At 41.7% G+C, this 16,101-nt stretch overlaps 1 protein-coding gene across 4 annotated transcripts in view; it reads left to right on the forward strand.

Annotated features, from left to right (window-relative positions):
• Window positions 1-16,101, forward strand: part of COL4A2 (collagen type IV alpha 2 chain) — a 149,069-nt gene that overhangs the window by 36,297 nt on the left and 96,671 nt on the right. For all 4 annotated transcript variants that reach the window (XM_065829655.2, XM_065829653.2, XM_065829654.2 and 1 more), the window contains exon 4: window positions 8,217-8,297. In XM_065829655.2, the coding sequence (XP_065685727.2) occupies window positions 8,217-8,297 (81 nt within the window). The remainder of the gene's footprint in view (window positions 1-8,216; window positions 8,298-16,101) is intronic.

Consider the following 16,101-nt stretch of genomic DNA (forward strand, 5'->3'; position numbering starts at 1 on the left):
CTGGGAGCAGTGCTGCTTTTGGATACTCCTCCTCTGCTGACATTCCCATGCTTGTCAGGACTCAGAACCTAAGCAAGCTGCTTGCTTGCTGGGTGACCTGCCTCCCAGGGAGGTGGCATTTGAAACTCCACACCAATCAATAACTCAGAACTGACTGTCACAAGCATTGCTGTTCACATTGCATTGTGAAGACTGCATTAGGCAGCTGAGACCAGCTTTTTCTTAGCATGGCTGGTGGTGACGTCTCTTCGTGTTCCTCCTGGGACCAGTTTCCTCCTCCAGGTTTTTTCTCATTGAAGGATGGCGCTCCCTACTTTTGGTAGGAAGTGTAAACATTCATATGATATTGAGGTCACGCACAGAATTAATCCAATTGCCATGCATCCAGTCTAGAAAAGGTTCTGGCTCCTATTCAAATATGAAAGAAAGAATTATTTCTTAGCGAAATAATTCTCTGAACAGTTGGAGGGAGGATCCACACCCACATCTTTTCCTTCCTCTCTGAATGTGCCAATTTATCTCTCCCTTTCCCTCGCCAATTAAGGTCTTCACAGTGGTCCCACTGTCTGGTGCACTGGTAGCTACTGGGTTGTGAGCAGACGGTTTCAGATGGCTGGTTTCTTCTCTGGCACAGTAACTCTGGGACAGAGAATTTTCCAGACCAAGCCTGATGCTGGGTAATCCAGGCCTCCCTGTTGACAGCCTTCTCCACACTTGTTTTGAATGGTTGTTTATAGATGTTTCTAGAGAAATAAGTTTGGCATCCAGGCAACAAATGTTTTTGTCTCTTTAAGGAGTAAAATGCTGCTTTTGAGCAAAGACAACTGTGTGGTTACATTTGAAACCAAATAAGTTCTTCTCTGTCTGCTTCATCAACAGCAGAAGTACCCTGTCATACTCCCACTTCATTTATTTTTTCTTTCTTTTGGAGGAAGCAGAAAATTGATGCTTCTGAGGCAGGACCTTATTAAATGAATATCAGTTTTGGCAGCTGATGGTCAAACATGGAAACAGAGGTCCATGCTGGAGGTCTCCGTGGCAGGGACATGGGGGGCTGCCTTGCAGGTGTGCCAGGGATACCCGCGGGACTTCCAGCCTGAACTCTCACATCAAGCACCCAAATGTGCTGCTCGTCACCACATTGCAGAAGCATGTGGCATGCTGGCACCTCCAGTGATAGCTTTTCAGCAAGCTCCCAGACCTTCTAAAACCTCTTTTGGTGGAACTTAGCTGACTCGGAGGGACTGCTGCAATCAGTGGAGGGAACAGAATTGGGCTTGTCAGGATAGAAGTTAATGCACAACTACAACCTGTAGAACTTTATCAAAGAAAATGTTGATGTGCAGAGTCTTTTGATTCCAGGTTGCAATATTTTTATTATAATTTCCGTGATTTTTTTGAGCTGCATGTAAGGAAATGGCTTATATTTCCTGGTCTTTCTGTACTCATAGAATTGTACTTTGAGGTCTGTCCTCTCGTTGCCTTTGTTCTTTGTCAGAATACCAACCCTTGAAGTGAAGGTACTTGAATGGTCATGAAGATATAACAATTATATAACCGTGGCCAAGATTAGTAATAAATAAATCATTAATGTGTGGAAAAGTTTAAAGAGACCTGCGGTTCTGTTTCTGTGGTTTTTAAAGAGTTTGGCTGAAGGAATTGCATTAAGTTGTCTTTCATTGACTGAACATGTATAAGTACGTAAGTAATATTGTTTTGGGACAAAAAAAAAATTATGAGAAAGCAAGAGGACCAAAAATGTTTTTGTGTTGGCACACCCACATTTTATGCTTGCTATTTCACATACACAAAAATGAGGTGTTTACACTAGGCAAATATACAGGCTTTACAAACATATATGGCATGCACTTACATGTTTTCTCCTGCCTGTGTTTAAGTAGGATGCATGTTCTTGAACCATCAATCTTAGATGCGTTCCAGCACAGTGACCCAATTATATTAAAAGGAGAGCTGGAAGAGTCCCTCTTCTCCCTTTCTGTTTATTGCTTTCTTCATTCCCTTTCTCCATCCATTCAAGCCTCATTTGCAGCCTGTTGGTTAAAGCTTTCCCGGGTTAGGCACATGCTTGATTTTCTCTATCAGAGAACTGCAATTAGGTCTCCCATTTCCTAAGAGACTGGTCTGACTGCTGTGCTATTGTGTGCCATGGATGCAACATAGTAAAGCTGCTCCACTCAGTCCTCCTCTACCTCATCATCTTCTCCAGCTCCATTTTAAAAATAAAGGAGCCATAACCACATTTTCCAGTAGGTCAGGCTCTGTGAGCTAGACATACTCATATGGCCCCCTGTGGAGATGCCTAAGCTGGTAAATAAAAAAAGAGGCCAGAGAGTGAACTGCAGATGTTCATCTGTTCTGTACTGCTCTGTCCTGGTCTCTGCAAGGTAAGTCTGCTCTAGAGATGCTTAGCTCTGAACGCTGTGGACGTAAACAACTCCGTGCCACTTGCCCACAGAGCTGGGGGTCTGTCTTGAGCCCTTCATGTGTGGTAGTTTCTGCCTGGTTCTCAGATCCCACGGCAAGTCAGTTGGAACCAACATGGCTGGGGTGGCACATGCATGACCAGAGCCACTCAGGGAAGCGGTTAAGTCACCGTCCCTGGAGGTGTTTCAAAGACACATAGATGAAGTTCTTAGACTAGGGTTTAAAGATGAACTTGGCAGTGCTAGGTTAATGGTTGGACACTCGGTGATCTCAAAGGTCTTTTCCAACCAAAACAATTCCGTGATTCTGTGACAGGGAGTTTTAGTGCCCCAAGGATGAAGTGGAAGCTTTGTAGAGGGTTCTTACTCCGTGAATCCAACTTTCTCCCAGTAGACTGGAATTGCCAGATTTAACTTATGATATTTGCTGATTAAAGAACCCATCTCTAAGAACCTAATGATACTTTAATTGGCTAAGTAACACACAACTGTTACTAGGAGTATTAATTCACAATCACTGAATAAAACACTGAATTACAATCCTATTGCTTATTGCTATTAGTAGTGTTCATACAAAATGGCTATAAAGAAATCTTATAAATCACACAAAAGGGCTACTGAGTTGCAATTCTATTTCTTATTGTTATTATTAGTATTCATACAAAATGGCTATAAAGAAATCATCTTATAAATTGCACAAAAGGGCTACTGAGTTGCAATTCTATTGCCTTTCCTCCTGCAGCTGGTCTTCAGATATAGGTCTATCCTTCCTTACAAGTTTATCCCTTCTTACTCCACCCTCCCACAGCAAGTCTTTCAGGGGCACACCTGATGGAGAGATCTGTGGACTCACCCATGGGAGGCTCCCAGTGGGCTAGTGCCCTCAGGTCAGCATCACCTCTGCCTGCAGATGTCCCTGATCTTGCTGTTAGCATATCCTCATCGCCCTCATTCTTCACCTAATCGGATACTCCATTCCTCTGTTTTCCTTTTGCACCTTTTTACCGACTTTGCACCTCCTTTTCTCTGCCTATACTCTTCCCAAATAAGCAGCCTAATCTTAGTTACTTTTTCTTTATCGATCCAAATTTTGTTATACTCAGCAGTTGGTGTTTCTGACACTATCACCTAGGCAATTTTACCATTACAGTTGGCTAAATGAGACAGCCTTGCCTTCAAAGACTGCCTTCTGACCCTGCGGTTCATGTTGGTTACATTTCATTTATACTACATATTTTTGGACAAAAATATCACACTTTAGGCTTGGCTCCCCAACTTATTATAATTCTAATTAAGCCATACCTCACCTTATGCACAGAGAGCTTGCATACCAGTACAATGGTATAACCTGCTTTGTGTTTGCACCGTATGTCTGCTCTTAAATAGTTTTTTTCTCATACTTGGTGTTCCCATCAGAGGCCAGAGCTAGCTTTCAGAATGAGATCTGGACACTTATTGTAGGATTCATCTCACCTGAAACTGGACACCTGCACTGTAGTCACATCTCAACTAGTTGTCCTTGGCTACCTTTCTAATCCCCTCACCCTTCTAGGATGAAATTTAGTTCAGAGTCTGAAATAGTTCTGATGAGATTCTCTGGATGGTCTATAACAGCAGGCCACGTATTGTGCCTACATATAATGGTGTTGGAACGAAAAAGGACTCAGCACTCCGATTCAATGTGAATCACGCAAAGCCATTTATTACAGAAACATGTCTCCTTATATACGCAACTATTCTCTAATCACGAATCCACGCTCCAAGGATGGATTCGCTAAATGAACATCATGGGCAGTCCACACGCTGGAGCCCCACCGATGATAGGTCCGACGACTCACGCCATGCTGAGGCCCTGTTAATGAAGAAATGCCCCTCTTTCTCACAGCAGATTCTGTTCTCAGCTTCTCGAAGTGGCCTTGAGATTCCTTTGGGCCTGACTAATTCAACAACATATCTCCTTCTAACGAAACCCCTCCACATCACGGAAATCTTAAATTTTGTTATATAAATCCCATTTCTATATAAACCCATTCTGCCTAGACTCTGGACTTTTTAGTGACTAGTGGAATTTGGGATCATCCAAAACATAAGTAAGACCTGGAACTGAAGGTTTTCTCAGCAGATAACTTCAGAGTTGGGGCTGTTGCTGCTCTTCCAGTTTGGTTGCACAGATCCTAGAATGTCGTTGTGCTGCAAACACAGTTTTCGCTATTTAACTGCATATTGAGCAAATCAGGAGATTCATCTTCCTGTCCTTAGACTTCTACAGTGGGTGGATGTTTCCATGTAAGCTAGTGACTTCCACCCACCTTTACAGTTAAGAGAGAGCAGTAGGCACTTTCTGGGAGAGATGCAGCTGGTCAGTTTAGATGCCAATATCAGGATGGGGTGAACTGTATCCTAGGACAGACTGTTCTCCTCATTGACCAAAAAGGTATTCCAGGCACCAGTCTCAGATAGAGACAACTGCCTTTGGATGTCACCATTGGTATTGTTTTTCCAGAAATGTATTTTCTTCAGGAAATAAATACTTGTGGTACTGTAAAACTACATTGTCCATCACTAAATTTTAAACCAGGCTTTTTGCATATAGTTACTGACTGACACTTGTTCATTTGTTTTCCCTTCATCTCAGTTGTGCGTCAATGTGTATAATTGTTTTTGATAAATTTTTACAAGGTTCCTTAAAAGATTCATTTATTAATATTAAAAAGCTTTTAAACCATAACATTTTATACTAAACTTCCCAATGATGTCAGATTTAATGACAGTCAATGATCTGCCTTCAAGAAATTGTAAACATTCATAGATAATAAAGTAGAAAATTATACATGTGACTACAAGCTTCCAGAGTCATCCACTAGCAATCAAAAAGTGAAGAAGTGGAAATTAAGCAATGAGGAGAGGCCAAGTATAATCCAGAAGAGGTATTTTAATGATGATCTCAAATGTTTTCCCCTTGTGTTACTTGCCTTTGGAGAATTTTTCCAGATTTTTCTCTTCATTATCTGAAGAATCTATGTGCATAAAAGGACATAAAATGAGAAAATTAAAGCTTCCTAAAATTGTGGAAGAAAACAATTGTGTCTCTACATTAGCTGCTGGTATTGTTACAGCATGCAAATTAAAATGTTGGATGGTGGATAGCACACAAACAATAGACCTTGAACTTCTTCCAGTTGAAATAAGTATTAGCAGCTTCCTTTTTTTTTTTTCACAAATGCATGAATATCTCGCCATCATTCTGATTCATAGTCTGTTTTCTCCTTAGCAACATTTTACCAAATTTAGAGTCACTCTTCTAATTAAGAAAGAAATAAACTTATTGTTCTCTGTGCTGTTTTCTCAGTAGGCGTAATTGAAAATTCACATGATCAAATTACTGTATCTGTCAGTCTGTTAGTGTCAGGCTGGGATATAATGTTATTTACAGCTCCAACCAAAACAGCTCTCTAAAATCTCAGAGTTAATTCTTATTGATGGCTGCTCTACTTAGATGTAGATGGCTACACTGCTCCTTAATGAAGACCTGCATCCTGCAGAGGAATATGTTCACACAGGTTGTACATCTGAGTGGCATCCGTAGAAAGGAATAGAACTATTCTTAATTTCCAAAAAGAGGTTGAGGGGGGAAACTGTGAAATGAAGAATACTGAGCCAGAGGTGTACATTTCATCTGAAAATAGCTTAATGGGAAAAAACAAACAAACAAACAAAACAAAAACAAACAAAACAAAACAAAAACCATAGAGATAGTGAGCTTGTGACCATCCAAATGTATAACTAAAAGATGGACCAAGCTGAGCAGGCTGCTGGAGTTTATAAAACTGTTTTGGCTTATTATTTCCTCTAAACAATAGCCTAGACAGAAAACTGGGTTCAGAACATGACGTGGAGCACTGTTATGTCCATGAAATAATTTCCTGAATCAAACACCTGACCTTTAAGTAGCTCAGGACATGATTCCAGTTCTGTGGACCTGTTTTATCAGCATGGAAAGCCTATTTGTTTCATAGAATGTGAGAATTAAATAGAAAGCTGAAACAAAATTACTTTAATATATAAAAATAGTTACAGTACAGACATAAACCTCACAAGCATAAGAACTTGTTTTGGGAACATTGTATTACAGCTTGCCATATGATTGAGAGCCTGTAGTACAAATATGACCAAAGGAAGACTTAGGCAATGCTGCATACCTTTGATTCATTTGGCTCTCAGGGAGGAATCCAGAGCCTGGAGCTGTGTTTTCAGGTTCTGGGTAGTGCAATGGCAGGAGTGGATGCCTGAGAAAGGTGATCCAGCAGTCCCAAGCATTGAGTAGTGGATTGCTCAGAGCTACATGAAAAATACGAAGCATGGCAGTGTTGGTCCTTCTCTCTGTGTCTTAACTCTCTGAGTGAGGGCTTGAGACAGGAACAGCAGCATCACTGCCTTTTTAAGCAACAGCAGAGCAGTTCAGAGCACCCTTCTTGGTTTGGAGATTTGTTTATACCCATTTCATCCTGCTTTTAAGAGATGACGTGGTCAAGCTATGAAGAAGGCAGGAAAGGTGAAGGGACCATTTGCCCCTGCCACAGTGCAGTGAAGGATTCAGGGTTCTTCCAGCCACAAGGGGAGCAAGTGACATGGAGCCTGACTCTGTACCCTACAGCTGGGCTGCTTTGAGATTTTATATCTAAGGAGCGGTGCACCTGAAAATTAGCAGCTACCCTGAATGAGGGGTTGTGGCTTCAAGATGTCCTTCTTGTAGACACTAGACTTCAGTCCTTCTCTCTTTTTCTTCTGGCTCTATTAATTATTTACTGGGGGGCAAACTAAGTTCAGAAATATTAACAAGAAATCCCTTCCTCATTCCCCAGATTACTTACTAGGCTGCTGGGGTACTTTCAGGGATTCAAAACCTTGGCTTTAGGTGGGCCACAGGCTGGTCTTCACAGTATGCCTAATTATTAAGTTACAGTTATAATAGTCACACCACAGCATGCACAGCATCTCTGCTGTTCAGGTTTCTGAACAAGAGTGACTGTGGCTGCTGCATTTCGTGCAGGCAATGTGTGCTAGGTGTAATCTGAGCTGGCCTGACTGGTGAAGTACATCCAAGGATTTGCATGGAGTGGTACATATTTTGTGATCTGTGTGCTTGCAGCCCAGGTGAAGGTGGTTCTGGACAGGCAGGAGAGATGTAACTGCAGCTGTCTACTCAGTCTAGGTCTGTCTTCTAGGTCACAGTAGTTGTTTGCTGGCAAGTTTTGGGTGCCTTCAAAATAGGCAGCCATTGAAGAGGAGAGGGCAGGAGTTTGGCTTATGATTTTGAACATAATATCTTCCTTTATGCCCACACATAAATGTTTTAAAACATAGCAACGATTTAGAGCATGCATAGAAGGATGTGCTGCATTGTGACCTAGGACTTAGTCCATGCCCTGAAGAATCCAAGCAGCTGCGCTTCTGTGATACGATATCTGTTGTATGTGTCAAAAAGATGTGTGAGATACTGCTCAGCATGGAGCTCCAATGTTTTGAAAATGTGGACGGAAATTAATAGAGTAACATTATATTTCTTGGTGCTGATCTCCAAGAACTGGAAAGCCACTCGTGGCTGCTTCTAAGCACAGATTAAAGAAGTTTCAACTGGAAGTCGTAGATCTGATACTGATCCTTGCTTAGGCAAGTTCCCAGTGAGTTTGCTAATCAAAGCTAATTGTGCTATGCCAGGTTTTGTAGCTGATTTATTTTAACCATTTGTTTTATGTGTATTCTTGTTTGCAGGGTGGAAAGACTTACACAGGACCATGTGGAGGCAGAGACTGCAGTGGAGGATGTCAGTGTTTCCCTGAAAAAGGAAGCCGTGTAAGTAGCATTTTTTCCTATAAAATGTTCTTGCTGATAGCAGTTCAATGCCGTTTGCTATAGGTGGACTTGCATCAGACTGCTAAGTGTATTCAAACAATTATTCTTTTTCAGGAAATAGTTGTTTCATCTTACTTCCTCAAGAGCTTCTAGATTTGAAGAAATACTTTGTTATGAAATCTAGCACATTCTTCTCTCAAATGTCAGGGCCAGGGGACCTGAGAGCAATGATGAGCTGATTGGATCAGAATTTTAGGGATGCTATGTGCTAGAGCATCACTGGATTGTGTGACAGTGCTAAATGAATATGGACAAAATCACTCAGTCATGTTCTTGAAGTCTTTTAAATGAAATCCTATCTGATTAAAGGACACCCCATACACATGATTTCCATTAAAGCAAAAGGGAACCAGGCCTGCAAAGCCTGGAATCCTTGCTGAAAGGGAACCACTTGGGATTTCTGGCACTAGGTTGTCACTGACAGTCTGTTCTTTCTTTAGGGGAGTAGCGCAGAATGAGGCAGAGGAAGGGAGACAGGGTGGAGGGGATTAGCCACCTGCTGCAAAGAGCTCCAAGAAATAGGGCAGTTCCTATCCTGTATGGCTTGGAGCCCTGGCTGGCAGGCTCCTTCTGTACAGCGTGGTCTTCTGCAGCTGAGACAGTGACTCAGCCTTTTCCATCCACCCATCCCTAAGAATAGGTCGGGCAAGAGATGCAGTGGCAGGTCATGTGCTCTTTATGCTATCACAAACCTCACAAGATTTTTTAGTTCTCTGCCTCCCCTCCATGCAGCAGCCCATCAGTTCCCATTCCCATCGCATTCCTCAAGCTTGACTCCACGTCTGAGTGGAGGAAGAGATGGTAGGAAAGTCATGGTGTAGGTGGGAGGCAAGGAACACTCTTGTTTACAGCAGAAGTCCCGATGTCTCTGTGGAAGTCAGATGATCCTAGGCTTACCATGCCATGAGGACTGTAATGGTTATACTACCATCCCCTGACCATGATCTCTTCACGGTCTGCTTTCCATTACAATAACCTAATGGTAAACTAATGAAGCTAAAGACAAACAAGCCCTCCCCTGAGACATAGCTTCTGCTGGGGCCCCCTCCAGCTGTTACGGCCTTACCCTCATCATCCAGCACATGCGGTTTGGCAAGTGCCTCCTGCCACTTCCCTCCAAAGGCTCTGAAAGTCAAAAACTGATGCCCTGTGAAATGACTTGAAGTATCAAGTGTGATTTTATGATTCTATGATACTACTGTGTCTTTTTCGACTGTCATATTTTTTGATTCTAAAAGCAAAGTGTCAATGTACTTGTTCTCCACTAGCATCTGTGAAAATAGAGATCTATCAAAAAACTGCCACCTTCTGTGACTGAAATATTTTTCTTGTTCTTTATTGACTAAATAACCTGTAATTTCAAGTTGCCAAGTCTGCAAGAGAAAAGAAGTAGCTAAACAAAAATAATTGCATAGGTTAGAAAAGCTGAAAATGTTAAATTATCAAAGTAGAGAAACAGGTGCCATTGATGAGAAGGTCCCTGTGAGTTGCTCAGTGTCTACATTGGGAGATAAGGGCAGATTTCATGCACCCAATCACCACTTTCACTCTTTGATTTATCTCGGGTAAACAAGTAACCCCAGTAACTAATCACACTGGCCTCCCTTTAAATAAACAAAAAAAAAAAAAAGAAAAGAAGTATGTTACAAAACATAAATTATATTTTGCTACTGTGGTCAATTGTGCAATATGAGAAGAAGTATCAGGGAAAGTGATTTAAAGAATTTTATAACAGTTCAAAAATTGCATTTTAACTCTCTGAAATGCTATGCCTCATTCTGAGTCAGCATACACTGCGTGTATTTTGTGTCTGCTGGTCTCTTCAGATGTCACAACCTCTGTTAAACATCTGGTTTAAAGAACAAGATTGGCCTTTAGAGACTAGTCAAATTTGGCATAGTTTCTGGTCTCATGCTAATCCTCAATGGGAATATTTATTTTCACAAAACCTCTGTATAATCTGGCACGACACACATTTTCTGTTTGAGGTGACTCATTACATGCACAATAGACATATTGCGTGTTTGCACTTGTGAGAGTCCTTGAAACAGCCAGTCTGTCAGAGCCGGCTGCTGTGGTGACTCTCCGTCCCGGGTGCCACGGAGCTGTCACTTGCAGGGCATCTGGAACTCAGTTGGGAACAGCGCTGCGGGGGTCTGCAGCCAGCTGTCCGCCCTACTGTCCCTTGAAAAGTCACCTTCTCTTCATGACATGCCTCTCAAAACCAGGCGAATGAAAGCACTTTTTTGAGGTAGCTGCTACTGAATGCGTATCAGGAGCTGTTGAAGACGTAAATTTGTTGGAGTGGTAAAAGTAGAAAAGATCTGAAGAAATGCCTACTTTTTATTTATATGTCGTTCTACTTGATTTTCTGCTGTTGCTTCAGTTACGTTCTTAAGGTATGGCATTTAAATAAAGGTGATTCTCTTTATTTTTCTCAATCCAATGGCTTTTGTTTTAAAAAAAATGGTTTTTACAAAACATGCCCACTGACATCTTCTGGGGGCTCTGTGCTGGAGGCAGAGAGACACTGTCTAGATGTATGAGGATTCAGCCAGGCTTTGGTGATCTCTGCCAGGTCTCCACTTACGTGGCAGCTGGAAGCCCTGTGCTGCTGTCTACACTGCTTTTGGTTCAGGACTGATAAGGTTGGGCACAAAGGCACAGGAAAGCTCAGTCATGTTTCATACAGGCAGTTTCTAGGGACAAAAGGCCACCTAGCACAAATTAGCGCTTGCACCTAGCAGGCCTGCTGGAAGTAGGTGTGGTTTTAGTTTTTCCTCCACTCTTTTTTGTCTGGGCTCAGTCCAGCACCTTTCCCTGGGCTCAGGCGCAGCTCAACAAAATCCAGTGGGGAGAGGAAAATGAGGCAGCAGAAGCTTCATCTCTTGCAGTGATGGTGGGGGAGCTGCTGCAGCAAGGCAAAGGCAGTGGCTAACCTGCAACCTCACGCCGCTCATCAGAGCTTCTCCCAGGGCTGTGGGGACACCTGCCAAAGGCACTTTCTGCGGCATTCCCAGGAGGAAAACAGGTCAAATTCAAGGGTTCCGAGAATCATAGGACATTGCTGATAACCACGTTTGCAGTTCACAGCAAATGCTGAGCTGTTGCTTAGAGAAGTAGATGAAGTGTAGATGAGGTTCTTAGGGACGTGGTTTAGAGGTGGACTTGACAGTACTAGGTTAACTGTTGGACTCAATGGTCTTAGAGGTCGTTTCCAACCAAAATGATTCTGTGATTCTGAAAGAACATCTTTCTTGGGCCACACATGATCCCTTTGAAGTTCCAACCTCCTGTCTTGCTTCTGAGTTCACACCTTCAGAGAAAAAGTAAATGGAACTTCTTCCGTAAGCTGGGTTTTTTCTCATGTCCAATGACAGTCTAATAGTCTTTGTTATTTTTCACTGCAGCCTAGTTATTTTTACTTTAACCTAGGTGCATATTTACTGTTACTACAGCTGGATGCAAATATCCATTCTATCTAACCATACCTTGCAACTAGGGAGGGGTTGGAGCTGAGGCCGCAGCAGTCAAGCTCAGGGACCAGCCTCACCCTCATCTCTCTTTCTCACAGCTGGCAAAAAGCTCAGCCAAGTGCCAGCAAGCATTGAAGCTCCTGCAGGAGTGTCCAAATCCACACAAAAAAGAAACCACGGTATAAGCCTCAGGGGAGGGCACAGGGTGAAAAGGGAGAGGAAAGACAACAGACTCATCTGCTCCCAAAGATGAGACAGGCTCATCTTCTCATTTTCTCCTAAGCTGTTCTCCTAAGACAACAGACTCATCCTCTCCCTATGCTGCACGTAGACAAAATACTGTAAGGAGTACCCAGGTGCCTGGGTAAGAGGGAAAGGAGAAAAGGGAAGCACTGATGCACTGATATGGTGTTGAAATTATATTTTGAATGAAATGGAAACCCTGGACTAAAGGAAAAAACAGCAACAACAAAAACTTCTGGTTTATTTCTTTTTTGTCCTCTAGATTTTGATTGCAATTCCTAAAATTTTGAGATTTATAGTTCTTTGCAAACCATATATTGAGCAGAGTACAATATGCACCTTTAAAGCTTGTTAAACATTAATGCACTTATGTAGGAAACAATAACTCCTTTCAGTACAATGGCCAACTGTTTGACCTATGGAAGTTGAGAATCAGCCTCACTTCATCATCATCCTAGAAGACTTTGTAGAAAGTGGAAGTGAGCAGAAATCTTTTTGATCTTTCTATAGAGTGAGAAAATGCATTCTATTAAAATCTCACTTTGTACTTTCCGTCTGAGTCAAGCATCAAACAGTGCTCAAGCATTTAGCCATTGTTTTTGCAAGAGGCTGGAATAATGGAAACTGTGAAATAAAAGACAGCTCCATGTCCACTTATAAATGTCGCTTTTTGGGAATGCCTAAACATTCCTTTTTAACCAACTTGGATATGAGAGTTCACTGCAACTCATGTACAGATATCTGTCATATTGCTTTCACTAATGGAATGGCCAAGGATAAGCTATTCCTAGTTCACCTGTAATAATTTCTGTCTGCTTTTGGGTCCTATACAATTGTGAAATGTAGTGTCTGATCTTTACATATAAACATTTTCTATACAAGTTTAAATCTTAACACATGGACTAGATCTAACAGATATTTTTCTTCATAATTAAAAAAAAAATAAAAAATCAACAAAATACAACATTTAAGTACTCTAAAGTCAATTCCATTCTTGTCTCTTAGGGAAATGTTTAAATCAAATACCATAATTTTATTAACTGTTACTGTAATTTTTGAGCATCACAATTAACTGGCTTCTGAGCTGGTATAATGGCAGTAGCTCCTTTGTTATTCTTGGTGAGTGCAAGTTGATATATCTGATGAAATCTGATATTTTACTCTATTTTTACAAAATAAGAACATCAGAAGTGTCTTCTCAAATTAGACCAGTAATTAATCTGGCCCTCTACTCTGTCTCCAACAGTGGCAGCAGGAGATGCTATTTACAGGGAGCACAGAGGTCTGGCAACTTTCTGCAGTCCATTTCCCTTGTAACCCAGATCACTTTATTTATATGTTCCTTCAGTGTTTGCGCTTCTCCTTGAATTTGTCTAATCCTTTTTTGAAGTTGCTATAACTGTGTGTCTTCACACCCTCCAGTGGCACCAAGGAGTTCACTATTCAAATGTTACTCTCCGATGTGTTGTAAGCCAATCTCCCTCTGGTTTCATCAAGTACACGCTATTTCTAGTACTGTATGATTTGGGAAGGAGCAGTTCTGCATTTACCTTTTTCAGTGCTTCCCTAATTTTGTAAACCTTGGTCATATTCCCTCTCAGCTTTCTCCTGTCCAAAAGGAAAGGTCACAGCCTTTCTAGGTTCTCTTTCATAGTCAACACTCCACCCCATAGTCCCTTTATTTTTCTCTCCCTTTTGTGAGAGACCACAACTGTACACAGCACACAGGATTACGGGTGCACCAAGGTCTTACTCAGCAGCAAATTGACACTCTCTGTTTTCTTCTCAATACCATTCCTGATGCCCCCCAGCACTGAAGCTTATCTGCCTGTGGTAGGGTCCTTCTGCATGGGAGATCACCAGATCACCCCATCCCTCATTACTAGAATGGCATTTAACATCCTGAGATAGGTTAGTGTCATCTGTAGACTTCAATATTTCACAGTTCAGTCCCTTCTCTAGATCACTGATGAAGTCTTTACTAAAACCAGTTCCAGCACCTGTGCCTGAGAGGACACACTGCCGTTGCATCTCCATTTTGAAATGTGACCATCAAACACTATTGTTTTCTTCCAGTCTTTTCACAGCTTTCAGTCCATAAGAGCACCTTTTTTCCAACCCCAAGGGAATCTGTGTTGAAAAGCATTGGTGAAGTATTTTTTAAAAGCCATTTTGTAAATACAAATATATTAAGGTCAGTAGGGCCTGCTTTACCATGATTATGGTCAGTCACTGCATTCGTTGAGGTGGACTGCTGCCTGGCCAAGCAGACAAGTCAGACAAATCAGCCCCCAGTTCACACAGTCCCCTCTTGAGCCTCTTTGCCACATGGGAGCTTGTTTGGCACCAGCCCGCTGGTGCAGTGGTTGATTGTAATGATGGGTTACACACCCTGGCCAACAGTTCCACAATTTCATACTTGAGTTCCTTTGGAAGTCCCAGGTGAATTGTCACCTACTCCTGGTCACTTAGTAATGCCTGCCTTATCTGTTCCATCTACAACTTCCTTTATATTTACCTGAAATTAATGTGGCTCGAAGAATAGCTTGGATTTGGGACCTTATCAAACACCTTCAGTAGTAAAGACCTATGCAAACAAGTCACTAAGTTTCTCTGCTATGGCCTTATTGTCCCCGAGTGCCCCTTTGCCTTTGGCATCATGCAGTACTGCTATTTCCTTTGATGGCTGCTTTTCTTTAAACAGCTTTTTACTATCAGATTGATGATCTTCTGCAAAATATTCACGTTCTTTTTTAGCCATCCCAGTTGCCATTTACACTTGATCTGTTTTTTATGGGCTTTTCATTTCAGCAATTTTTTAAATGCTAACCTTTTTCCCTACAATAGCTTCCTTAGCTTTTTTTATGAGCTATGCAGGGTTTTTATTGAACTGTTTTACTTTCTTTTTGATATGTGACACATAGTTTACCAGGGCTTTTAATACAGTGCTTTTGAAAAGCCTCCAGATTGCTTTAGGCTTCTTGCCTTTTTGACCTTTTTACTATTTTTGTGATTTTTATGTATTTCCCCTTCTTGAAATTGGATATCTGTGTGACATATTTGTTTGGCTTACTCCTACTACAGCATTACATTCAGTTATATTGTGAAGATCTTACAGAGCAGTTCTCCCACTAGTACCTCTTGAAGCAGGCCCTGTGCAGCACTCGAGATTAAACCCAGAGCGGCATCCTTTCCTATGGGTCCCAGGGCTCACTCAAGGAGCAGTCAGTTGCTGTGTCCAGAAATTTTATCTCCTTCTCTTGTCTAGATGAGGCATTGTGCCTGACAGTATGTTGGTAGCTGGAATTTGCCAATATTGCTATCTGACCTCGTTTTGCAGCTTCTCTAATTTCTCTGAGTATTTTGTGATCTGCGTCTTTAATAAGGGAGTCTTAAATGCAAACTATGTCCTACCTTTCTGTTATTTACACCCAGAAATATTCCCTAATGTTCCCCTCTACCCTCGGTATTTTTTTTCTGTTACACGGTGTTTTACCCTTCATATGCTGTGCCACTGCCCTGGCTGTGTCTCATTTTCTAGCAACCCTGTGTGACACTGATTATTCTCCTTTCACCAGTGTGAAATGCCTGTTATATCAGGGTGGTCATTTGTTGCCAAGTAGTAGAATTCCATAATCCTATTTTTCAGATCTCTAGCAATGCTGTAGAAGCACTTAAAATTTTTTCCCATTCTCTGTTGCAAGCACCAGTCGAGTGGCATTGTAAATGGTGCTATTTGCCTTACCTGTTTATTGAACTTATGCTTCTCCTTTTCTCTCTTGCCTTTTCAGGAACATATTGATGAACACTAGCCATGTCTCCCTCCCAAGTTCATTCAGTCTGAACCAGGTGCTCCATCATGGCTGTCAGTCTTCCCCTTGTTTCTAGTTTATTTCTCTGTGAAATTTTGAATTTCAGTAATAGCAGCCTTGTTCCATTTTGACTGAAGTCCAGCCCATTCTTCCTGTGCAGATTTCTTGTCTTGCGAGGTGTTTGCCTGGTCTTCAGTCTCACACAGAAGCCTT

Source organism: Patagioenas fasciata, chromosome 1 (assembly GCF_037038585.1).
Source record: "Patagioenas fasciata isolate bPatFas1 chromosome 1, bPatFas1.hap1, whole genome shotgun sequence".
NCBI classification, from domain to species: domain Eukaryota; kingdom Metazoa; phylum Chordata; class Aves; order Columbiformes; family Columbidae; genus Patagioenas; species Patagioenas fasciata.